Below are 26706 nucleotides of genomic sequence, written 5' to 3'. Positions count from 1 at the left end.
CAGAGCTGGATACAGATTGCTCCCTTGGGTCACAAAGTGGCTCTCTCTCCGCCAGCACTATATGCACGCAACGATTTTTAAGTGCTTTTGTCGCACCACAGGGTCACCGGCCGCAGCGACAAAGAGTCCCTGAGAAAAGCTCCACAATGCCTCGGCCAAAGGGGAAGAGGCGGGACATCCGCCCGGTCCAAGCCACTTCCGGAAATGACGTAGGACTGTCAACATGCAAGATGGCGGCCCATCACCGGCAGAACACGGCAGGGCGGAGGAAAGTACAGGTAGGGACCCCGGCTCCTCGACCTCCCGGGCGTGGCAGGCATCCCCGGGCCCACCTCCAGCGAGCAGATACCTCGGGCCGCGGTCGGCCGGGGTAGCGGCTTGGGGCGAGCGGGACGGGGCGCGGCCGGCGGCTAGGGGTGGGGCTGCGGCTCTAACGGCTTGAGGAAGGGGCGGGGGGCGGCTGACTGGACCCGCCGGGGCCCCGTCCCGGGACCCTTGGGCGCGCGGTTGGGAGCCTGGGGTTGCCGGTCGTCCACTGTTTCGTAGGCTTGGGCTTGCGTGGTCGGGCTGGGTTCGTTCCCCGCCCATCTGCCTCCCTTCCCTTGCCTGTCTCCCAAGCGCTGTGGCCAGCGGCGTCGGAGCGGAGGCCTGCGGGAGCTTCCCCGCGGGGCGGGCAGCGGAGTGAGTGGGCCCGTGCGGGGGCGTGGCGGGGCTGCGGCTGGGCTGCGGAGCCCTGCAGGGTTTTTGAGCAGGGGTCTGCATGTGGGAGCCCCCTGCCTCCTTTTATGCGGGAGCTTCCCCCCACCCGCAAGGTGGAAATGACGTGGGAGTATGCTTGTGTTAGTGGGGGAATTATAATTTTCATTGTTTTGGAATTTAATTTCGTCTTCACCATTTCTTCTTCAGAGTGCATCCTTGAATCTTTCTTTCTGTTTCTCTAATGTATTATTCAAGGGTAAAGAGTTACCTAACCCGCCCGTGTGTGCTTTATGCCTTCGTGAATCCAGTTTTGTTTTGGGTACGTTTAAGCGTTATTGCTTTCTATTATTTTCAACGATCTGAGGAGTAAAAGCCCTATTACAGGTGTTTACCTGCAGGTATGTTGTATGTAGTGGTGACAGTACGGTGCACTTATTAAACATTTACTGAGCACTTAGTTTAGGCCCCAAAATGTGCAAAGAATTGAGAGAGTACAGGAATAAGTAACACCCAAGCTTTCTTTATAAAACACAGCATTATATATAGTTCTACAGGTTGAAATCAGCCAGTGTTTAATAGGTAGTCCGGACAAGGGGTTCCTTCATTGAGGAAATGGCTGTAGGTCATAAAGTCTTCTGGCCAGTTCACTTCTTTGTTTTATTGATCTCATTGATCAGTACAGTGTCCTAGGCACTCACTTAGATGTTTGTTGAATTGAGTGACATTAATAAGAATCTAAAATAGCATACCTTGTTAGTGATTTTTAAGTGCATCAGTGATGGGATTTAAGTAACCCCAGCATCCAAGTCAGGTGAGAATGTCTGTTCCTGACTAAAATGTAACTCAAAATTGTAACTTGATTATATTCTAGACACTAGAGTGGTAGGTACCTTCCTTAGGGTAGTAAGGAGAGTTAATCAAGTGTCTTAGTTTCTTGCATTTAGACTTAAAAGTCAATATAAAAGTACTGGATGGGGGAAATGTAAATTAGCTGCAGCATGTGTGGAAAAACTGAGTGTTTTAATAAGCTGAATATGAGCCATTGTATGCAGGATGAGGAAGATGATCATTTCACTCTTCACTGATCAGAGTACAAAACTAGAGTTTGGGGATCCGCACTTAGCACCTTGTTCTTAATAGGTATAGCAAACAGATTGGTGAAGTGACTTGAAGCTATTTCCTAGGAAGAGCATTCAGAAGAACCATCTAAGATCAGTCTGCTGAAGAGAAGATTCAATGAGTCTTGTTAGCTGCTTTCAGAATTTGTCTTTAAGGTGTAGAACCAGTATGAGAAGCCACAGAGATTGATTTTATCTCAACACAAGGGAGAACTTTTGTTTATGGAAGTGTTTTTTAAACTAGTGCATGTTCATTGCAAAAAGAAAAAACCCCACAAACAAAAGTGTAAATGATAATTGTCTTCCACTCTTCAAAGAAAACTGCTTTGAAGACTGTGAGATATAATCCTAGCTAAGGGTTTTTCACTGAGAGCCCTATTGACATCTTGGGCTGGATAATTCTTAATTGTGGGAGGACTGTTGTTTTCCATCATCCTGCCTTCCCACTAGACACTGGCACCTTCCCAGTTGTGACAACGAAAATTGACTCTAGACATTTTCAGATGTCCCCTGGAGGGCAGAGTTGTTGCTGGTTGAAAACTAATGTTCTGTACTTCTTCGTGTGTGTACCCGACTTAGGTGATTTTTTTACTCTAAGTGGAGTCATGGTATTCACTGTTTCGTGTCTTCCTGTTTGTCAGATTTGTAAATACACATTTCCTTTGACCCAGCAATTCCTTGTCTAAAAAATTGTTTTACAAAAGTACATATGCAGGGCTTCCCTGGTGGCGCAGTGGTTGAGAGTCTGCCTGCCGGTGCAGGGGAGACGGGTTCGTGCCTAGGTCCGGGAAGATCCCACATGCCGCACAGCGGCTGGGCCCGAGAGCCATGGCCGCGCTGAGCCTGCGCGTCCGGAGCCTGTGCTCTGCAACGGGAGAGGCCACAACAGTAAGAGGCCCACAGACCACAAAAAAAAAAAAAAAAAAAAGTATGTATGCATATATCTTTCTCTCATTATGCAAGGGTGTTTATTATAGGAATGCTGTCATTGTGAAAAGCAAAAATCTAAATGTTTATCAGTAGTAAATTGGCAGATAAGTTAGGTACATTCATATAGTAGATTAGTTTGTAATTAAAAGATAAGCTAGATGTATATTATTAAAAAGGAAAGGTGTCCAGAAGTCAAAATAGGAAATCAACATAGCATGGTCCCATTTCCACAAAGGAAATAAGGCATTTTCAAAGTCTGGAAGGATATCAACAGTGATTATCTCTGGAGTATTACATTATGTGATTATTGGTAAGGTGGGAAACAGAATATCTTTTACTTTAAAATAATGAACCTTTATATTTTTTAACTTTTTACAACATTCTTTGCTCTTATAAATTAAAAAAAAAATCTTTCCATTTTGGAAAAAATATATATGGCTACAGTAATTTATTTTGCCTCTTGGCTGTCTGTTTCTTGTACTAAGAGGCAGTAGCCCTGAGCTCCGTTATCAAATAGTAGGCCAGAAAGAACCGTTGAGACTTATAATATTGATAAATAACCAGTGGAGAAGGGTCCAAGCATACTACTTATTAATTATAGACACAATGAAGAATGAGCACATGTCCTACCATCTTAAACTTCTAAGGAGACTGGAGGTGAGTATGTGGAGGAGGGGTGGATTTGTGATTGTCCGAAACATGATCAGACAAATGTGTGAATTTAAATATATGATGCAGCTCTCTCCTGGTAATCAGGATATCACAGCAAGGCTTTTCAGTCCCTGGCAATCCCTTTAATGTGATGATTTTCCAACAACCTGGGTTTGTTGGTTGACTGTCTGTCTCCATCTTTCCTTCAGCTGTGGCCTCTTTTCCTTACTTGCTTCAGAACTCTTGGAATGAGGTTGGACAAAAGTTACTAGTGTTCGTGGTTTAGGAGCAATAACCATGCCCTAGTACTCAGTGTTGGTCCAAGAATGTAAATACTTGGTCTTTCATAACAAGATGATTCTTTTGGTTGGAAATGACCCCAAATCCAACATAACCGGGTTCACACAATAAACATATGTATTGGCTCATATAAATGATAACTCAAGAGGTGGTTCTAGCTTCACGCAAATCTTGAACCAGCAGATTCACTGTGACTCTCTACCCTGAGGAGTGATGTAAAGTCACCTTTACCATTGGGCTGCCTCCAAGTTGTCCTCTCCTATTCCCAAACTCCTAGATCTAGGTCTTCCCTCTTGGTGGCATGGTGGCTGCACCTGTTCTAGACCTCAAATCCTTTCCCCATACTATCCATGGTAACAGTCTCTTAAATAGTCCCTACACAATTTCTTCTGGCATTTGCTTGCTTTGAGGAAGATATTGGGGAGCAGTGGGGAATATAGAGGCAACCAACAAATGTCTGTTCTACCAGTACTAATCCCCTTTCCCTGCCAAATATTTAGTTATTCTAGACCTAGTCAGAGCTCAGCGTGGTCTTTACTCCTCATTCTGAGCCCCAATTCTGGGTTGTTTAATCTTCAAGACTTTCTTAAGGTAGCAGTAGGATGATGCCAAATCCTGGTTTCTCAAGGAAAGACCCTTATAAATTAGCCATATGTCCAAGGTAAGTTACTTTTTATATAGGATGGGTAATAAAAAATTCAGTGCCAATATGATATCCAGTGGAACAGGGGTCAGTAAACTTTTTCTCTAAAGGGCCAGGTGTTAATATTTTAGGCTTTGCAGGCCATTCTCCTGTTTGGTAACCACTCAACTCTGCCATTATAACATGGAACCAGCAATAGGACAATATCGAAATGAATAGGTGTGGCTGTGTTCCATTAAAACTTTGTTTACAAAACAGACTTTGTTCTGGATTTGGCCCTTGGGTGGGTTTTTACTAACCTCTGTAGAAGTTTTTTACTAACCCCTGACTAAGAGAAGTCAGGCTAGAAATTGTCCTATTTTTATTTGCAAGACTACTTTTTAGAATACTTTTTAAAATCAGCACTCTCGAAACATAGGGACAAGCAGAAAGTCATGGTCCACGAGGTTGAACAGGAAAAACACATGTAAGAATTATTCATATTTGGCCAATTTTTCTTGGCCAAATTTAGCCTGATGTAGCCTGAGAGCTAGAAGTAGCCTTACACAAAAGAGCTGTGTGGTTCTCTATATAAGGTGTTACAGAACAGGCAAAAGTAATCTATGGTGAAAAGGGTCAGTTCTAGATTGTCTGGGGGTGGGGTGTAGAGGTTGGGAAGAGGATGAGGGAACTTTCTAGGGTGGTGATGTATATATCTTGGTAGAATTTTGTATTACACAGGTGTATTAATTTGTCAGACGTATCTATGTATGCTTAAGATGTGTACATTTCACTAAATGTAAATCTTACCTTTGAAAAAGGAGCCATAAATAAATAATGAACTCTGGTCAATGATATACATGCTGAAGTACTTAGGAGGAAATACTATTAATGATGCACAACTTAATTTGAAAGCCATTGAAAAATGATATGGATCAAATGGATGGGTATGTTCAAATGGATAGAAAATGTTCATTGTAGAATATATCCATATGGATATATGGATGTTTGCTGTGTAATTCTTCCAACGTTTATATGTTCTCTAAATTTTTCATAATACGATGTTGGGGGAAAAATAACCTTTAAATGTCAAAAAATGATTAATGATAAGCAGCAGAGGAGGGAAAGTGAAATTTTTTTGTGGTGGTCAGAGAAAGCCTTGCTCAGAAGCTGACTTTTGAGTAAGAATCTAACAGAAATGAGATTGTTACTTGGGGGAAGAGCATTCCAGTGAGAATATCAAATGCAAAGGTCCTGAGGTGGGAATGTACCTGGCCTATTTGTGGAATAATAAAGTTGCCATTGTGGTTGCCATGGAGTGAGTGAGGGGAAGGGAGTAGGAGCTGAAATCAGAGAGGTAACTGCAGACCAAATCATGTAGAGCACTACAGGCCATAGTAGGGCTTTGGCTTTTACTCCTGAGTGAGGTAGGAAGCATTTGGTGGATTTTGCGCAGAAGAAATGTGTTTTCTCAGGATCACCTGACTGCAGGTGAGCAAGGGCAGAGCAGAGAGACCAGTAGCTATTTAAGAAATCCAGGTGCTATATGATAGTGGCTCCACCCAAGGTGGTGAAAATGGGTTGAATTCTGGATGACAAAACTGGCTGACAGGATGTGAGATGAGAGAAGTTGAAGTAAGCCTGGCCCTAAGGTTTTGGGCCTGAGCAACTGGAAGAATGGAGTTGCCATTAACGTCATCAATGAGGAAGACAGGAAAAGCTCATTTGGAGAGGACTGTCAGGAGCTCGGTTCGGGACATGCCGTGATTAAGATGTCTATTAGACATCCAAGTGGAAATGAGTTAATGCACACCTCGGGGAAGCCTGGGGGAATAGCCCAGAGTGTCCTCTTTGTGAGCCTGAAACGCTTTTAAGTCTCCTTTCTTTTCTTAAAAATATTGTGATTCTGTAATATATCCATATTTGTTTTCATACAAAAAATTGTTACTGTGGTAGGCAGAATGCCCGCCCCCCACCACTGCCAAATGTCCATGCCCTAATCCCTGGAATTTATGCATATGTTATGGTTACATGATAAAAAGGATTTTGCAGCTGTAATTAATGTTACAGACCTTGAAATAGGAGGATTATCCTGGATTATCCCAGTGGACCCAATCTAATCATGTGAGCCCTTAAAAAGTAGAGAACTTTCTCCGCTGGAGGACCAAGTCAGAAAAATGTGAGACATGAGGGCGGCCCTTCTGTTGCAGGAGAAGGCACATAGAAAGCATGAAGATTGCAGGCAGCCTCCAGGAGCAAGGATGAATCCCTGGCTGAAAGCCAGCAAGGAAACAGGGCCCTCGGGCCTACAACTTCAGGGAGCTGAATTCAGCCACCAACCTGAATGAGCTTGGGAGCAGGCTTTCCTAGCGTAACCTAACTGGATATTGCTGCTGGGGGAAATACCCTGTCATTTTTCTCCCTGTCAGAGTCCCTTTAACTGTCTCTTCCAAATGCATACTTCGTACTGAAGGTCTGGCTTCTGGCTTCCCATCCCTTGCAGAGTCCTTATAGTACCTTCTCTTCCTTCCCCCCCCCCTCCTTTTTTTTTAAGCAAATCAAGGCAGAAATGAGTCCTCATCTTCTCTGCCTTTGCCTGTACTCTTGACTTTGCCTAAATGAAGTTTTTCCAGGACTTTGTTCACTCATTTATTGCTTCTGTGTCCAGCACCTTCTACTCTTCTTTTTCTTTTACTTCCATCTCTTCTGCCTGCAAAGCTTGCCTGTATCTTGAGAAAAAAACTTCACTTACTGTCTTTCCCCCACTAGAATGAAAGCTCCAGGAGGGCTTCTGTGCTCACTACTGTATCCTCAGCATTTAGAATAGAGCCTGGCAACTGGTGGATGCTTAATCAGTATTTGTTGAAAGACCTGAATCCTATTTTTCTTCTGTCTACAGCCAATTTTTTTTCTTTAACAAGTTTTTAATGTGATATGTCTTGGAATATATCATTGTATGTAATTTATTCTTTAATGACTACGTAGAATGGATGGACCATAATTGACCTAGCCATTTTCTTATGAAGTTATTGTTCCTATTTTGTCCATCATGCTAAAATTTACAAAAAAAATTAATAGCAGAGTTATGAAATAGTAAAGGAAGTCTTACAAAAGTAAGCAAAAAGACAGAGATAGATAGTATAGAATGCATAAAAGATGAAGGATCAGTTTGAAAGTTCCAACATCTGACTGATGAGAGTTTAAGAAGGAGCAAAGAAAACAGAGATGGTTATTAATGAATTGATGTAAGATTTCCCAGAGCTGAAAGTTTCTAGATTGAAAGGGCTTTCAAAGTACACAGCAAAATTAATGATAAAATGACCAAAAATTATCATGATAAAGAACCCCCCCAAAAAAATACCCCACCAAGTAAAAAGAGAAGATCCTAAAATCTTGGGCTGTATAGGTGGTGGTGCGGGAGAGAATGAAAATGGGATCACCTTAAAGTTGAGTGAAACAGAATTGGCATTGAATTCAGTGGCAGCACTGGATGCTAGAGGAAATTAGAGTAGTGCTTTCAAAAGCTGAGTTTTTTTCTACATGGACTTCTTTATCCTGCCAAATCAAGTGTCAAGGTAATGACCTTTTCAGACATGCAAGGGCTAAGTCACCTCCCATGTACCTTCTTCTATGTTAGTTTCTTAAGGTCCTGGGGATGTACTTCTGCCGTCCTGGGAAGTGAGCAAGGAAAAGAGACATTGGAATTCAGGAAACAATGGCTCTAACCCAGAAAAGCAGTAAAGGGAAGCACCAAAGGTGACAACTGTGCCAGCAGACCGAGAGGGCAGCCAGCCCAGATTAGAGTGAGAATGTGGGAGATTCTGAGGGGGAAGCCTTGTGGAAAAGTGGGGGTTGGAGGTGGGTTCTTGCTGGACTATGTAATATGCTGCAGTAATTCAAGAAAATCGAAGTTAAAGTAGCGGGAGCCATTGAAGGAAAGAAGGAACTCTAGGGAAAATGAAGAGCTCTCTGAGGAAGGAAATGTATTCATAATATAGTACTTGGCTAGTCAGTAGATAGCAATTACAGTCCAACAGTGTAGCACAGATTATTTAATCAACCAAAAACAGTGATAGATCTATCGATATCAGAAGAGTAGAGGGAAGAATTACTGAGGCAAGTTTCAGAGCTACATCCTAACCTACCATAGCTTGAGTAAATAGGCGATGTCTAAAATGGATAAGGATAAGCACAATATTTCGAGAAATGCAGTAGCTATCTAATAGAAACAACCAAGAGTTGAAATTAATTACCTCTAAGGATTAAGACTGGGTATGGGGAGTCTTAACCAGACAGTAGGGAGATGGTTTTTCTTTATTGTCTTTCAGTACTATTTGATTTTCTGAATACAGGCAAGAATTAGTTGGAGAAGAATTAAATTATAAATTCAAAAAACTAAGTAATATATGCCTATTATAAAACATTCATACTGTATTAAAAAGGCATGAGTGAGTGACAGTCACCATAATTCCATCACTCAGGAATAACTACTGGTAGTTTTATACATGTATATCCTTCTAAACTTGTGTGTTTATTTTTAAATATATGTATATTTAATATTATGCAACATTTTTACAGTAATGATTATTATACACTACTGTGTTAGACCATGCATACTTCACTTAAATATACCCTGGGTTTCTTCCCATATTAATCAGTCTAGAGTTACACCAACATTTTTAATGATTAAATAGTATTCTCTTTTATAGATGTGTGTGCCAAAATTTACCCAACTAGGTTGGATACTTCTAGTTTTTTGCTGTTTTTTTTGGGGGGGGGGTGGTGTTGGTTGGTGGTTTTTTTTTTTTTTTTGCGGTACGCGGGCCTCTCACTGTTGTGGCCTCTCCTGTTGCGGAGCACAGGCTCCGGACATGCAGGCTCAGCAGCCATGGCTCACGGGCCCAACCACTCTGCGGCATGTGGGATCTTCCCGGAGCGGGGCACGAACCCGTGTCCCCTGCATCGGCAGGCGGACTCTGAACCACTGCGCCACCAGGGAAGCCCTATTTGCTGTTTTTAATCTCACATCTGTAATAGATGCCCTTAAAGAGGTTGGTCCAAACTTTTTTTGCTGAGAATTCCTTGCCACCTGGAATGAGGACTGACAATCATGTTGTTATTCTCTGACCCTTTCCCACTGGGCCAATCAGATCATCTCCCAGAAATTTGAAAATCAAGATTCATATATGCTACCTCATCTTCGTTAAATAGGAAATGTACTGAGAAAAGCTGATAAGGAGCCTTGAAGCCCCAGAGGAAGAGGCATTAAGAGAGACTGAAACTAACATTGAAGCCAGCTTGTTTCCTGATGGTTTTTCAGTATCTGATTCATGCAGAAAATGTTTATGAGATGTCTTTTGTATGCCAGATACTATATTAAGGATACTGTGGTAGGAGGAACAAGGCAGACAAGTTCCTTGCCCTCTTGCAGCTTTTATTCTAATGGAGAAGATATAGCAAAAAAGATAAATATGCAGCGTGGTAAGAACTGTAGAAGAAATGGAGTAGGGGAGGTGATAGGGGAAGGAGATCAGGGAAGGCCTTTTAGAGGAGATTACTTTTCTGCTAAGACCTGGAGTGTGAGGGTGAGGGTGAGTCAGCCAAGATGAAAGCTGGGAGAATAGTATTCTTGTGGGGATTGGAGAGGTGAGGAATCTTCTTGACACAGGGAAAGGTAAATCTGAAGGCCCTAGGATGGGAAAGAACTTGATGTGTTTGAGGAAGAGGAAGGAGTTTAGTGTGACTGTCGTCAAAGAGCATAGGGAAGTTAGTTTGAGGTGAGTGTGAGTTTGCAGGGTAGAACCAAAGCATATGAGGAATTTGGACTTGACTTTAAATGCAGTGAAAAGCTTAAGTAGAGAAGTGCCATGATTTTATTTTTAAAATGTCTCTTATGAGTCATGATTGAATTTCCTGCCCTTGAGCTCTGTTAGATATCCTTGTTAAATTCTCATCTTAAATTCTCCATTTTTAAAAATATTTAAGCTTCTTTGAGTAGATTTCAGTTACAGTTACTTGCACCGAAAGGCCGGGTTAAAACAACATCCTTGTCTTTGTGTATACAACCCTGGCCCTTTTCACATCTTTTATTATTTATGTGTTTGTTGGCCATTTTCTTTTCTTTAAAAAAAATTTCCTCTTCGTGATCTCTGTTTCTCCTTCTGTTGGAGAGGTTGACTTTTTCTGTTGTTATCTAAGGAATCTTTGTATGTTCTCAAGAGTAAACTCTTGTCTTTTGTATTCATTTTTTCCCCAGTTAGGTGTTTGCCTTGTAACCTTGCTCAAGTTATTTTTTTGACATTCAGAAGTTTGCTTTGTTTTAAATAACAGCTTTAATGAGATAAAATTCACATAAATTTACCTTTTTAAAGTATACAACTCAGTGATTCTTAATATATTTGCAAAGTGCATTGACCACCTAATTCCAGAACATCACCCCCAAAAAGAAATCCTGTACACCATAGTAGTCATTCCCCATTCTCCTCTTCCCCAAGCCCCTGGAAACCATTAATCTACTGTCTAGATTTTTCAGTTGATGGACATTTGAGTTGTTTCCATTTTTTGGCTATTGTGAATAATGCTGCTGTGAACATTTGTGTATGTATAGAAAGTTTTGGCTTGTGTTTGGTCAGATCAGCGTTGCCCTTTTCTTTTTCAAAGATTGTGGTCTTTCTTGTCACGTTAGCAGAGCCTTCTCTATGTAGAGACTATGTAAATACTTGCAAGTATTTTCATGATTAGGTTATTAAATTTCAATCTTTAGTCCATATGAAAATTCATTTTGGTTTAAGATTTGGAGAGAGGATATTATTTTTTGCAATAGAACCACTAGATGTTCCTAGATAATTTATTAAATAATTTATCATGCCCTCATTGTTTCAAAATCTGTTCATATCAAAATAAAAAATGTATAATGGGAAAATATGTTTCTGAATTTTGTTTTATTTCATTGATCCTTTTATATATTCATATTGTGGTCCTCCTTTGTAATTCTGGTAGCTTTATAATACCTTTTAAGATATTTAAAGAATATCCCTTCATTTAAAAAAGTGACTGGGTAGTCCCCTCAAAGCATTGTACTATTGGTATATATTTTGTCAACTTCTAGAAAGAAATCCAGTGAGACTCTGACCACAGTTGGGTTAAAATCACAAAGTTAGGAAAAAATTGTTTATTTTGGATCTTCCTGTACTACCTTCCTTTACTACTTCCTGTAGTACTTCCTGTACTAATATGGTATGTCTCCTTTATTCAAGTTTTCTTTTATGTACCTTGTCCTGTTGATTATGTATCTTCTTTGCAAAATGAATTTCTAGATATTTATTTTTGTTGCTATTGTAAATAAGGTCCCCTTTCCCCCATTATATCTTAACTGGTTATTTCATTAGAATAGAAAAGTTTTGCTTTTGGCTGCCAGCCAGCTTGTTGAGTTTTTCTTAATTGTAATTGCTTTTGGTTGATTCTCTTGAGTTTTCTCATGGAGCAGACAGAGGTTATCAACCATAATAGAGTAGGGAAAAGTTCTCTGAAAGAAAAGTTTAGTGTGTTATTGGAGAGCAAAACCTCATTTTGCTTAGCAGGTCAGAGAAGGTCTTTGAGGAAGCATCATTTCAACAGAAATCTAAAGACTGCAGTAGGAGTTAGCCAGACAGAGTGGGAGGAAGAGCTTCTAGACAGAGGGGACCAGCACATGTGCCCGTCTGGAGGCACAGTGTGTGCAAGGAGTGGGAGCAGTGAGCAAGGATGAGGGGCAGGAGAGGCACTTGAGGAGTCCAGATCCAATCCTGAGTCTAGTGGAGTAAGCAGCCAGAGGGGTTTTTTGAACAGGGAGCGATATTCCTATTTACATTTTTTAAAGATATTTCTATTCATGTGTTAAAGATTCATCCAGCTGCTTTGTGGAAAATGGATTAAAGACAAACAAGGGTAGGGGAGAAAGTCCAGTTAGGAGATATTTGCAGTGGTTTAGCCTCAAACTTGCTTATCTTGGTCTAGGCTATTATTAATGTCACTCTTCTCTCCTCAGCCCTTCAGTCTCTATAGAGTAAAATAAAATTTTTATTGGATTCGGAAATAAGTTTTATATTAGAAAACATGGGATTTTGAATTTCAGATTGGCCACTAGAAGGCTACATTTTATTATCACATGTTTGTAGCTTCATAAACAGCCAATCTTGACATATTTGTCAGGTTTCCTATGTTATTCGAGATGAAGTGGAGAAGTACAACCGAAATGGGGTCAATGCCCTGCAGCTGGACCCAGCACTAAACAGACTTTTCACGGCAGGTCGAGACTCCATCATAAGAATATGGAGTGTCAATCAGCACAAGGTAAGTCAGGGATTGAGTTTATATTTTAAATCTATATTCAGTAAGTTTTGGTCTGTCTAATATGGTGCCTTTCACAGTTTCAGATTTAATCTCTTTGAGCACTGAGTTATTTGGTACACTCTATAAATAAAGACGCTGCAACCAGAATTCAGTAAGCTGCTGAGAAAAACACCCCAGGGGAGTTTCAGAAGTGTTTTAGCTAAGGCAGGGACTCTATAAACTAGGTTTGTGATAAGAGCCCTTTGCTGCAAAGGAACAAAGAGATTTGTCTGGTAGGGAGCTTCTTTGCAACAATTTATTTTTCTGTTTTAAATATGTTCCCAAAAAGCTTTCTTGCATCCCTTTTCAGTGTTACTAAAAAAAGATTGAATATGCTTTTACATTTATAATTAACCTTGAACAAGTATTTGATATCTTCATTTAAAAGTGATTAGGGTGCCCACAAAACCCATAGGGCCTTATTATATAGTATAAAGTTGGTGTAAAACTATGAAAACAGGAGCAGGACTTAATGATATGTGAAGATAAATCCCCAGTCAAATGGAAAGGAGCTCTTTTTGTATTTTGTTTGAATGACATAGAAAGAAAGATTCAGGGAAGAAGAAGGAGCATTTCTTGAACTCCTAGCTATGTACCAGACACTTAGCACTTTCGTATCCAATATGGTTTTAATAATCCTTCAAGGCAGATATTAAGATCCATTTTCATAGGTGGGAAAGTGGACTCAGAGACTCTAACCCATGGTTAAGTAGCTAGTTCATGACAGAGAGTTAGAACCCAATCTAACCCTGAAACCCTGATGTTAGACCTTGTCATTTTAAAAGTCTGTGTCTTTTAGCAAGCTCTACAAGTCTGATGCTCCATCTGAAAAGGAACCACTACTTTGCACAGTTCCTGGATAGTTTCTTTAAATGGACTTTGGTCCAGCAGGCTTTGAATCCTTTAACCAGTGGAAACAGTGGTGGCCCAATGTTAAAAACATGGAAAGTAAGAAAACTATGGCTCTGAAGTGCTTTTTGGAACTTATATTTGAATTGGAATGTCACTTTCCTGGAAATTTACAGTATTTCAAACAAATTAAGGAAAACACAAGAACTAGCCTGGAAGAATTAGAAAGCTGCCTATCCTGCCCTCAGACATCTCTTTCTGGTCCTCATTTTTATGACAAGATTGAATAGCATCATTTCTCAACTAGACTTGTAGAGAGCTGTTCTTTTTGCCCATGAATCATCTTGAACTTGCCTGTCTTAGGTGTAGGATATAACCAAATACTCTTCTTTAAAAGTCCTCTTCTGGTGATTAAACCAAGTGAGAGGAATAGAAAAATCTTGAGTTACTGAATTGAAATGATGATCCTTTAGCCCTTGGCTTCCATTTCTTCTCTGAAGGACTGTAGATACTGTGACAAAATGTTTAGTTCACAGGTAAAAACAGCAGTAGGCAGCTAAGAGCAGAAGCGTGCATCCCCCTCTGCAGTCTGGCTACGCTTCTCACCACTCTCATCAGCTTCCTTTCTGTCCCTGCTGTCAGCTTTGAGCCTTCACCACTACTGAGTCAGATCCCCCCAGCTTGCAGATTTGTTCATGTCCTGTCCTTTCTAGTGAACCCCTTCCTATTGCACTCGTGTCACACACAGTGCCTAGCCCAGATCTTGTTGCCTTCACTAACTCAGGGCATAAAAATTAAGCATTTTTCCTGGAAACCTAGACTTTCATCAGTAATAAAACTGTCCTGAAACAAAACTTCTGTTTATATCTGTCATATGGAAGCATCAATTGTTTGATGAAATTCTACTCTGAATTCAGTTGTCAATTTTAAGACCTTAGAGCAGTGTGTCACATTAATTGAAGAATATAAACATATCTATAATTTGTGATATATTTTATCCTCTAATGTAGACTAAAGACATTTTTATGATTTTTCTTTTAATTGCAGCAAGATCCATATATAGCATCTATGGAACACCATACCGATTGGGTAAATGACATTGTACTCTGTTGTAATGGGAAAACATGTAAGTATTTCTTTGAATTTTGGGGCTGCTGGAAGATTTTAATTCAATTTGATAACTTTTTTTTTATGTAAGCCTTTTTATTGAAGTATAACATACATACAGAAAAGCACACACACCTTGAGAGTACAGCTCATTAAAATTTTACAAGGTGAACATCCATATCAAGAAACAGATTACCAGAAGCCCCCTTATGCCACCCTTTCAGTCACTACCCCTTGTCCCAAGGTAACTGCTCTCATGTCTTACAAGCACTATTGATTAGTTTGCCTGCATTGTCATTGTATATAAATAGACTCATACAACATGTATTCTTCTTTTAACCTTATTAATATCTCTTTTTGTTTTCATTATGGTAAGATCCATTTCTTGGTTTTGCAATCTGTGTTAGAGAAACTTTGCATAATCAAATTAGTTGTGCCTTCAACTGAAACATTAAAAAAAGTCTGTCTTGCCTATCTAAAAAAATATTTGAGACAAAATACAATAGGTTCTAGAAAGAACTTTCAGATGTGTATGTGTTTATGAATATTAAGATGTTTGAATTAATGTTAGGAATATTATAAATATTCAATACACATAAATATTCAAATATTTATGTATGAACATTTTGTATGTATGTGTGAAAGTTTGAGACAATGTTACATTGTTTTACGTTAATTCTTTAAAATGGTGTTAAGTCACATTACTAAGGGGTTTAATTCTTTGCCTCTTCTAGTAATATCTGCTTCCTCTGATACAACAGTAAAAGTATGGAATGCACATAAGGGATTTTGCATGTCAACATTAAGGACTCATAAGGTAAAACAACTAACACAATTTTCAATGTCTTTAGTGTAATACTGAGATCTCAGTACTTCATGTGGGTCATTTGCTTATTGATCTACAGAGTAGATCAGAGTATGTGTATTTTGTTGCAGGATTATGTAAAAGCCTTAGCATATGCCAAGGATAAAGAACTGGTAGCATCGGCTGGGTTGGACCGACAAATATTCCTTTGGGATGTGAATACTCTAACAGCATTGACTGCCTCAAATAACACTGTAACAAGTAAGGTGTTTGAAAAAAATTTCTTTGAAAGTGATCCAAATTGACATAAATAAAGAATGGTTTATAAAACAAGTTTGATAAGTTTGCATTAAGAGAGTGGTTCTACCTACAGCGTTCTAGCCCCCAAGAGTATGATTAAACAACAAGGAACTAGTTTCTCACTGCAATCTAAAAATGGTAACTTCTCCAGGTGTAACCTGGTTATTTTTGTACATGTGCATATGTTAGCTCCCTAGCTGAAGTGTAAGCTTCCACAGGGCAGAAGTGCCTGTCTTATTACTTTGTATATCCCAGCTGTGCCTGGCCCAAAGCCACACTCTAGGCAGATATTATTGATGGAGGTGGTGATTACCTGGCAAAAAGTAGGCAGTTTTTGACTTTTAAAAGTGTTACTATATACTAAGAGCCTTTGAGTTAATGGCCAACTTGGAAAATACCCAAAGGAAAGAAAGGGTTTTAGTGCCAATATTGTGGGACCCTTTCAGAGCAGCCCTAAAGAATCCAGCCAACTCTTCCTGAACAGAAGAGTTCAGGAAGGCTAACCTAACATCTAGAGGCAATTCAGAGAGATTCACAGCAGGTTAGTAGCATGGATGCCTCATCAACTAAGAGATCTCAATTACCCAGTCAGATCCAGACAGGTCTAGACTTGAAACTCAGCTCACACTTGGCCCAACCAATAATAGTTCTCTAGGCCAGGTGTCAGTAGGGATTCTTGAGAGCACATTTACGGCTAAGCCTGGCCTAGAAGGTCTGTGTTCAGGATATGGGCCTGAACTATCTAGATTCCTACATAACAGGTCCAATTTGTCATGACTGTGGAATACTCATGTTGATATAACTAACAGTTCTAATATAATCTAGCGTGTGCCAAGAAGAGTAGGTTGGGAGACCGGTGTTTATAATTTCTTAAATATTATTTTGCCCTTTTTCTCAGGAAATATGTGAAAGTCTAAACACCGTTCTTCCCTTGTTTTCCGTGATTTTTCACCTGTACACAATCTCAGGGATTCAGCAGCTGGTCCCCGCTGGGGGCTGTCATAATACATCATTTAGCTCTCTCTAGATGTAAGGCCTGCCTGAAAGAGACACTAACAAGAAGGAATGAAGCAAAAAAAGCAGGATTGTCCCAAGGTCAGAGACGAGGCTAGGTGGTTATAGATTCTGCAACAGATATGTCTTGCTTAGAATTGTTTAGAGAGGATATCAAATAAGTTTTTTATAATTATGGAGGTAATAATAATAGCTAACATTTATTGAGCATTTAATACAAGCAGTTACCTTTCTAAATACTTTACATGTATTTACTCCTTTACTCACAGCATCTCAGTGTGTTTGTTTAAATTTATTCTTTGTTGTACAGTTGGAATCATACTGTATAGACAATTTTATATACATACTTCAGTGGTATTGAGTTCTGAATCAAAGGGCATGAATATGATTCTTGCTACACATTGTCTAATTTCCTTCTAGAAGAGTTGTACCAAATTATCATTCCACAAGTAATGTATGAGGGTGCCATTTTAACTGTATTTTTTGAGAATTAAGTATTGCCTTGTTTTTTATCTATTTGGTAGGTGAACATTGTATTTTTGTTTTGATTTGTGTTTTCTTGTAAATAATGAGTGTAGCCATAGTTTTCATTTCATTTTCATGTGCATCTTTGAAAATACATTACTTATGCATATAGTTTCTTAAATGACAGTGCAATTCAATTTAGCAAATATTTATTGAGCACTTGTGTATGCTCAAATCCAGAAGAGATGTAAATTTTGTTAACAATATTATGATTTAGAATTATTTCCATTATAGAGATTTCTTTTCCTTAGAGTACTCATAAAGATAAGATTTTCTAAATCGAATAATTAAACTTGCAATTTGTGCTAACTAGTTATTAAACAGCTGATGATTTTAACATATAGCTCCATTTATCCTTACTAGCTTCTTCTTTAAGTGGGAACAAAGATTCCATTTATAGCCTGGCAATGAATCAACTGGGAACAATCATTGTATCAGGGTCCACTGAGAAGGTAAGGGGAAACTTAAAGGGTATATTTTAACACTAGAAAGTAAAGAAACCAAAATAATTTGATCTGGGTAATTACAGAATATATAGACAGCGGTTTTGCCTGGTGGCTACTAAAATAAGGTTTTATTTGAACAAATAAGAGTATAACTGTATAATTACTGTCGTGTGTGGCAACAGAGGCAGAGGGTGGAGTGGGGGAAGCCTGTGCTTTTTTTGACATTAAAAAGACTTCCTCCTACTTAAAAAAGTTGGGAGCCTTGGACACTGTCTATTGGCAGAAGTAGTACTTCCCTCTCAGAATTTAATAGTTGTCATTTGATTTATAAAAGTCATCCGTTATTTAACTTTGATCATTTGTATGATACTTTGTTAAAATTCGCAGGTTTTAAGAGTATGGGATCCAAGAACATGTGCAAAACTAATGAAGCTTAAAGGGCACACGGATAATGTTAAAGCATTGCTGTTGAACAGAGATGGCACACAGGTATGCAGTTCACATGAACATTTACCTACTGACCTTGTCAAAATTTCATACAGCAGAAGCTCCCCCACTTTGTATATTGTTGCATAGTTGGCTTGAACCAAAAGCCACACATATTAGAAACTGTGGTCTAATTTTTAAATCCTTAAAATCCTCAGTTGCACATATAATAATCCACATTTCAAAATCTCTCTGTTTGCCTAACTTTTAAATAAAGACCAAACGAAGGATTTCCTAAGAATAATTTTAATGCAGGTGAGTATATGCAGTTATGATATGTATAGCTGAAATAATTTAAAATGTTCGCTTGTGTAAAGCAGAAGGAAGCTTTGGTATTGAATGCTTTCTGGCAGTGTAGTAAATGCAGAATTTCCTCACAGTGGGTCTGTTTTCCAAGCAAATCTTGTCAGTTGACTATGTAGATACGGTCTGTAGATTTAGTTATCTAACATAGTACTTAGAGTGAACATTTCAAAGAAAAACATTTTGGTAATGTTTGAACATGTATTAATACTCTGTTGGCCACATAATTTGTGAATTATATATCACAATTCTGTCCTGTAGCAGTAGAAAAATGATCTTTCATCAGTGTAGATAATAAAAAACAAAAACTGAGCACCATTTTATGTTATGACATACCTCTACCATGTACTGCTGCCATTTTTTGCATAGGGCAGGGGTCATTGGAATTGATTGTGATTGGTTTAGAAGAAGGAGAGTATGAATGTGATGAGATGAGAAACACCATTGGTCTGTTACTCCTGTGGAAATTATGTCATGGAAGTTGCCTCATACATGAATTAGAGAAGCCTTTGTCTCCAGAGGTGAAAGGAAGGTTTGGAAAACTAGCCAAAGGAAAGAAATTATTTTTTCAGAACCAGGCAGAGAAGCTTGAATATTCCCATGGAGGTCTTTGGAGATGAAGGATCTTGATATTAAAGTATTGTGTGGCCTTGAGGAGAGGAATCTACTGGTCCCTAGTTTGCTTATCTGCAAAGTGGGAGTCATAATATTTAGTTACTGTAATTGGTGAGAAGAGTAGAAATAATAAGTATATTCTTGTCTGTAAGCCATGGCATTTTCTAGAGCTCTTGAGTTTCTTCATAGCAGCATTTTCATGTGAGTCTAAAAAGCCCAGTACAGGGGAATTCTCTGGCATCCCAGTGGTTAGGACTCCATGCTTTTACTGCCGGGGCCCAGGGAACTAAGATCCCACAAGCCATGAGGCGTGGCCCAAAAAAGCCCAGTACAGTTAGCTCCTCACTGTTGCAGTAGCTGCTAGGCTACACTTGATGGTTGTGCATGCCTAGTTCTGTTAGCTTTGTCCAGGATTGAACTAGATCATATGGTCTCCATGGGACTGTGCTTAACTAGAGGCTATAGACAAGATGGTTTCCAGAAATGGGCTGTGGGCCTGTCAGACTTTCTTAAATCTCCTCCTGTCTATTACACTCCATGCCTTGTTTCCTATATAGACAATTATGAATGTGCTTTTACTTAAGACGATTTAGGTAGCACATTTACTTACACATGCACTTCACCTGTAGTCAGTTCCACTTACTGAAAGCAGAGAAGGTGATGTAGTACTACTTTAAAAGCCGCCTGTCATGGGCTTCCCTGGTGGCGCAGTGGTTGAGAGTCCGCCTGAATACAAATATTCTTTGATTATTATACAAATAATCAAAGATTATTATTATAGATTATTATACAAATAATCAAATATTATTTTGTATTGTATATCAGGGTTGATATAGAACTCTAATATACCCTGTGTTTCCTCATGCACTTTCACCTGTGCATTCTGGGTTTGGAACTTATCTCTTTACTTCTGTAAGTCACCCAGCCTGTGAGGACTTTCAACCCATCATCTTTGCCTTCCTTTTCCTAAAGTTGTCAGACCTTATTCCCTGAAGATATATGGTCTAGAATCTGAGTGATCAAAGCTTTACTAACAGCTTTGCCACCACAGAGTAGCATCTCTTCCTCGAGTGGAGAGCTCCTCCCTGCCTTCTCCCCATCAGACTGCCACAGTGCTCCTACACACGTGATGAAGGTCTGCTTGCCACCTTACTCCTGACAGTTTCTTTATTGGTTAGTCTCTTGGTTCTCTTGTGAACTAGTTGGAATTGGTGACTAAAGCACTGATGCTCCTGAAAGCTTATGGGGGAGTCTGTTAGTATGGTGTTTGTGTAATTAAACATGTCTGAAGGCCCCTTCAAGTCAGAGCAGGCCAGTAAATCCTTAATATTCCTGAAGGCCTCATCTGTTCAAACACTGTCCAGGTCTCCAAGCCCACAACTATCTTCTCTTCTTTGAAGGTCTTTGCCTGCTTAATTTCATACACCAGCAGTTCCTTTCCCCTCAGGGTGATTTTTTTCCCCAAAGAAATAAGTTTTTATCCCTTTCCTCAGGTCACCACAGTAACTAGTAGAGAACGCCAGGCATGCTGAATGTGAATGTGGGGTGGCTGATTCTGCCTGTTTCTGTCACACTCTCTGTGTGCTCAGCCCTGATTTGTGTACCTGCAACTTCTATGTAGTTGACACTCCTGAGCCTTTAGAAATTGTCAGAATTGCCAATGTTAACTCTGAATGCTGAGGGTCTACATTTTGTATTAATGGATATTGAACTTGAAGCTCATATAGGAAGTATCCAAGCTCACAGAGTGAGTGGCAAGCCTGGATTTTGCTTTTGGCTCCTGTCAGTAGAATCCAGGAGACCTGGCAGGCCATCAGGAATCCAGAGCTGTGAGGTGGGGGACAAAACAGAGGTGTGACCCAGGGCTGCAGAAGGCTTCCTTGCCTAGTGCAATGCTTGTCAAACTTGGCATACCAGGGCTTCCCTGGTGGCGCAGTGGTTGAGAGTCCGCCTGGTGGCGCAGTGGTTGAGAGTCCGCCTGCCGATGCAGGGGACACGGGTTCGTGCCCCGCTCCGGGAGGATCCCACATTCTGTGGAGCGGCTGGGCCCGTGAGCCATGGCCGCTGAGCCTGCGCGTCCGGAGCCTGTGCTCCACAACGGGAGAGGCCACAACGGTGAGAGGCCTGCATACCGCAAAAAAAAAACAAAAAAAAAAAACTTGGCATACCAGAATGACCTGGAGAGCCTGTCGAAACAGATTGCTGAGCCCCACCAGAGTTTCTGCCTCATTAGGTCTGGAATGGGAACGGGGAATTTACATTTTTAACATGTTCCCAAGGGATGGTGATTCAACAAGTGGCCAGGTACACAGGACAGAGGAAGTTTTGCTCAGAGGGTTCCCCTGCTTGAGCCCATACTGTTGCCTTTGGTCGTTTCAGGCTATGGTGTATGCTTGTCAGAAGTCTTTATCAGAGTCAGGAATACAGGTTGTTAGAGGTGTGTGTTTGACATTGTGGAGTCAGGAGCGAAGACAAGTGCAAAGCACAAGAAAGCAGGAACTTTTTGGCAGGTTTCTAACCTTAGCTTTCTTTGTTCTCAGTGCCTTTCTGGCAGTTCTGATGGGACAATTCGCCTTTGGTCCCTTGGCCAGCAGAGATGTATAGCAACGTACCGAGTGCATGATGAAGGTGTTTGGGCTCTACAGGTCAATGACACCTTCACACATGTGTACTCTGGAGGAAGGGACCGGAAGATTTATTGTACAGACCTAAGAAACCCTGACATTCGGGTGCTAATCTGTGAAGAAAAAGCACCAGTTCTCAAGGTATGTCATATGTTTTAGTTTTATGATTAAGATTGTTACATGTGCTAGCCAAATACAGCAAAATCAATATTAAAACACAAATCAACTGTGAGGTTGTAAAAAGATACTTGTTAGTCACCCATAGAAGAAATGGCGATTTCATGGGTACATCAGGGATGGATGGCTCTCGCACTGGCGAATCCTAGTGAGCTGGCCCCAAAGTGCTCCTGAGCTCTCCTGGCTTTCCTAACCTGTCCTTAGAGGAGGAATATGAGGGGTTCAGGTATCTGAGAGTGGACAGCAAAGCAGAAATTTGTCCACTGCCTCAAGAGGAGGATGTAGAAGAGTTCTCCTGAAGAAGAGGGGAAGCTGGTTCATATTCCAAACCATCACTGACTCAAAATAGTCCTGGGTGGTGGGTAAAAGGGTACTTGAGAAGCCATCCATATTGACACCTGCTAAAAATGAAGCCTAGAAAATGGCCAGTCATCATTGACAAGATGTTCAGTCTCACCGATGTTCACAGAATTGCACATTAAGACAACGGTGAGGAGATTTCCAGGTTTAAAATGGAGGCATAAAGGCAGCACTCCCCCCCACCCCTTCTCAGAAATCATCTGAAAACAACAAGGAAAGCAGGAAACAATTGTAAATACTCATCATCTACGAAACTAAGTGACATCTGAAACCACAGTATAGGAGGAAGGACTGAAAAAGGGAATAGAGGTCAAATGAGATACTTGAGAGGATGCCTGTGGTCTAAGAGCTCACATAATACTGGCCAGTTACAGTTCTTTAAAACAGATGGCACAGCCTAATGGACAAAAGCAATAATCCTTTAGAGAAGCAAGAGAGTGGAGGCTAAAATACAGGCACAGCATGTGTGCAGGAAGCACACTGATGGGGAGAGTCACGTATGGAGGAGAAACTGCACTGTGAGTCCCGCAGCTGCCAGGATCTCTTGGCTGTGGAGAAAAAGACTAGAAGTGTTTAGCACAGGCATAACCATGTTGTAAGGAGCATCACTTTGAAATGAAGAGGATTCCTACTTGCTAGTGGTTCAGCCCTGTCCCCATGTCTAAAAACCTGCAACTTCCTGGTGCAGGAAGAATAGTGGGCAAATGTAGAGTCATTCCATTTGCATAATGTATACATGGGTATATGTGTATTTTTATATGTATGGTATTTTAAAAATATAGGAGGACACAGTAAACTGTTCACAAAGTACAGTTGTATTCCTTAAGCAAATGTGTGGGGGGGTACATTATGTGGGTACTTTTCCTTTTGCTGTGTTGTTAGAATGGTTGTTTTGGTTTTTGCTACAAACATTTTCCAAGAAAAAAACCTATTTCCTTGTTACTAAGAACATGAAGACAAAACACAGGAGTGACAAAACTAAGAAGTTATAGTAAGTCATCCTTTTGACTGTACCCATCTAGAACCCTTAAATTATCCACACTTAAAACTTTAAGCCACTGTTTTTGGTAAGTAGTCACCCCTATTACACTTTTATAGGGCTACGAATTCCTATAGCAAAGAGACTCATTCTTCTGTGCATCCCTAGCTTTTAACACACGCTGTGGTATCGTCAGCACACAGATGTTGAATGAAGGAGTTGATATTTAATAGTGTATAGCTGGTCCTGGCAGTTCAGAAGAGTCAACATTCCACAAAGCAATATTTTTGTGCTTTATTTCAGATGGAGCTTGACAGATCAGCTGATCCCCCTCCTGCAATCTGGGTTGCAACAACGAAGTCTACAGTAAATAAATGGGTAAGTGAGCCACTGTATATCTGGCAAAGGTTTATAAACATGTGGTTTGTTACCACGGACCTCCCAGGTACCAGTAGCAAATGCTCAGTATGAGCCTGACTCTCAGCATGCTTTTGGACAGTGACAAAAATCTGAAAGCCCCTATGAATGCAGGTGTGATCCTAAGGATTGTACAAAAATTAAGGTCATAGTCAAAATGCAGCTTCTGACTTCTTTGTCAGGAGCCAAGATACACATTTGATGTGCTTAGAATAAGCACTGTTCCCTGATAAAAACCAGTAAAGTACAGCTTTAAAGTAGTACAGCTTCTGATCTCATGAAGCTGTATTTGAAAAGAGGCAGCCCAAGTACCAACACAGCAGGGAAACTCTAGGATTCTGTTTTTCTAAACGTAGAGAAAGCAGGAAGTTGTTTTTTCAAATTCATTTCCTTTTTCTTTATAGCATGAAGAACAGGTATAGAAATAAAGGATAAGCAGAGAGAAATCAAAAAAGTACTATTAATTCTTAAGTCTTAATCAGAGAAGATTTAAGTTTTCTTGCTTACCAGACTGTTTGTGGATAACAAAAGAGAAAGTGTTTGCGTTTATTCCTGTTTATATGTAGATCAAGTGGTCTTTCTCTGTACTTGTAAAAAAAAATGTTATATAACTTGTTTAAATTTCATTGTGCCAATTTGAGATCAACATAGCTTTACCTGGAAGAGTGCCTAGTCTTCTCTCCAAAAAGACAACATTCCCTTCTTAATTTTTGTTTTGTATTTTTTTAATCATTGGTAGGTAATTGTATTTTGTGACTATTTTTTGGTTGATGTTGTTATTGTCGGTTTTTCTCATTTGTTCTTTGTTGTTGGTTTCTTTTTTGTTCTTTGTTTTTCTTGCCACTTTAAACTAATTGGCATAAAATGATTAAATAATGAATTTTGTTCCTTTAGACATTGAAAGGAATTCATAATTTTAGAGCCTCTGGAGATTATGACAATGACTGTACAAATCCTATAACACCCCTTTGTACACAACCCGACCAGGTTATTAAAGGTAAGTAAGGATATTGGAAGGTATTGTCCGTTTTACTGAAGTTAATTATACTTATGAAGAAATTGACAAAAATAAAGGAGATGACCTTCCTTTAAATGTAATCCTGATGTCAACAAAATAATAGTATATTGGTTTGTTTTTAATAGAAGAAAAATATTTTTTAAATGCTTTTTAGTGACTTTAAAAATTGAGCTTTCTTGAGTTAATCTTTTTGCCCAGCATTAGAATAATCATGGTGTTGGTAAAGCCAGCAACCGCTTTGTAAAAGATATAAGATTTAATGTTGTCTTTTGGCACAAGCCAGAATGGTCAGATCTGGCCCCTGAATTCTGCATGCTACAACTTCGAGTGACAGCTCTGACTTCAAGGGGATTAAAAGTATTGAATGGTGTGTTTATCTATAGTTAAATGTTCACGCTGTGACCTTTAGGATGGAATGTCCATTCACGAAAAGGAAGATAGGAAACAAAAGTTAATGAGAGATAGGACTGATTCAGAGATTTCCTGTCATCATGTGGACTTTTCCTAGTGGGTAAAAAAATTATTAAGGGGTTTGTTCTTAATAATTTTCCACTAGTAGACCCTTGAAGTGAATGGAGAGTCTTTTAATCTGTTATTAAAATCAGACAGTTTTTCTTTGGTTAGCCTTAAATTGCCTTAGGTATAATTATATGGTATTCTGATTTACCTTCTCCTTTCTGGGGGCTAGTATGGTTTACATTCTGTTACAATACATGCCAGTTAACATTATTGCTGTACTGTGAATTTAAATGTAGGATTGTTTTCCTAATTGTGTGAATTTGTTTCCTTTAGGGGGTGCTAGTATTATTCAGTGTCACATTCTTAATGATAAGAGACATATATTAACCAAAGATACCAATAATAATGTGGCATATTGGGATGTATTAAAGGTAAGTATCTTTTTGTAATTAAATATAGGTTATTGGATTATGTATCCCTTTATTTTTTATTGTAGTCTGTGTGTGTGTATATGTGTGTGTATAAAATAACCAAGATAATTATCATATAAATAAAGATTTAATTGCAGCCTTATTTTGGGGTGGATATTTATATTCTTATGTGAATATTAGATAAGGCCATAGTTTATCTTTTTTTTTTTTTCTTTTTTTTTTTTTTTTTGCGGTACGCGGGCCTCTCACTGTTGTGGCCTCTCCCGTTGTGGAGCACAGGCTCCGGACGCACAGGCTCAGCGGCCATGGCTCGTGGGCCCAGCCGCTCCGTGGCATGTGGGATCTTCCCGGACCGGGACACGAACCCGTGTCCCCTGCATCGGCAGGCGGACTCTCAACCACTGCACCACCAGGGAAGCCCCATAGTTTATCTTTTTAAGTACCCAGAATTTGAATGGAACCGTTTTCTCTGTTTAGTGTATTACAAACTGTGTTGTGCTGCCTTCCCTTAAAATGAAAACAACAGAGTTCCTCGTCCTTGAAACTGTTGACGTTTTGTCAGGGGGGGCGGGGGGGGCGGGGTAGGATCTGTCCTGTGCATTGTAGGATGTTTAGGAGCACCCCTTAGCCTCTACCCAGTAGATGCCAGTAACCACCTTCATCCCTATCCCCCACTTCAGTTATAACAACCAAAAATGTCTCTAGATATTGCCAAATGTTTAGGAGGAGGAAGGAAGAAGAAGGATGCAAAATCACCCTGGGTTGAGAACCACTGGAGTACACAAAATAGGTTTGGCCATTTCTTAGGATTTATAGCCATCACTGTGAGCAGCAGTTACTACTTTGGGTCATGTTACAGTGACTCCTTGGATAATTGAGATGTATTAAGCTGTTCAACCACATTATAAATAGCACTGAAGAAGTTATAGACAGATTGAAAAGTTTGCTTTTAGAATCCTGACAAATGTTCCTTCTTAGTGTTGTTGTTATATTTGTTCAAAAAATATTTCTGGGGCTTCTCTGGTGGCGCAGTGGTTGAGAGTCCGCCTGCCGATGCAGGGGACACGGGTTCGTGCTCTGGTCTGGGAAGATCCCACATGC

At 39.8% G+C, this 26706-nt stretch overlaps 1 protein-coding gene across 1 annotated transcript in view; it reads left to right on the top strand.

Moving 5' to 3' along the window:
* Window positions 1-215: 215 nt before the first annotated feature.
* Window positions 216-26706, top strand: part of WDR48 (WD repeat domain 48) — a 43695-nt gene continuing 17204 nt past the window's right edge. The window contains exons 1-11 of the mRNA XM_082663124.1: window positions 216-278; window positions 12511-12651; window positions 14587-14665; window positions 15381-15463; window positions 15583-15712; window positions 17654-17742; window positions 18124-18225; window positions 21681-21905; window positions 23584-23658; window positions 24592-24694; window positions 25508-25605. Of these exons, the coding sequence (XP_082519250.1) occupies window positions 231-278; window positions 12511-12651; window positions 14587-14665; window positions 15381-15463; window positions 15583-15712; window positions 17654-17742; window positions 18124-18225; window positions 21681-21905; window positions 23584-23658; window positions 24592-24694; window positions 25508-25605 (1173 nt within the window). The 5' untranslated portion in view covers window positions 216-230. The remainder of the gene's footprint in view (window positions 279-12510; window positions 12652-14586; window positions 14666-15380; window positions 15464-15582; window positions 15713-17653; window positions 17743-18123; window positions 18226-21680; window positions 21906-23583; window positions 23659-24591; window positions 24695-25507; window positions 25606-26706) is intronic.

Source organism: Grampus griseus, assembly GCF_964374135.1.
Source record: "Grampus griseus genome assembly, chromosome: 10".
NCBI lineage: Eukaryota > Metazoa > Chordata > Mammalia > Artiodactyla > Delphinidae > Grampus > Grampus griseus.
This window is presented reverse-complemented; position numbering and strand designations above follow the sequence as displayed.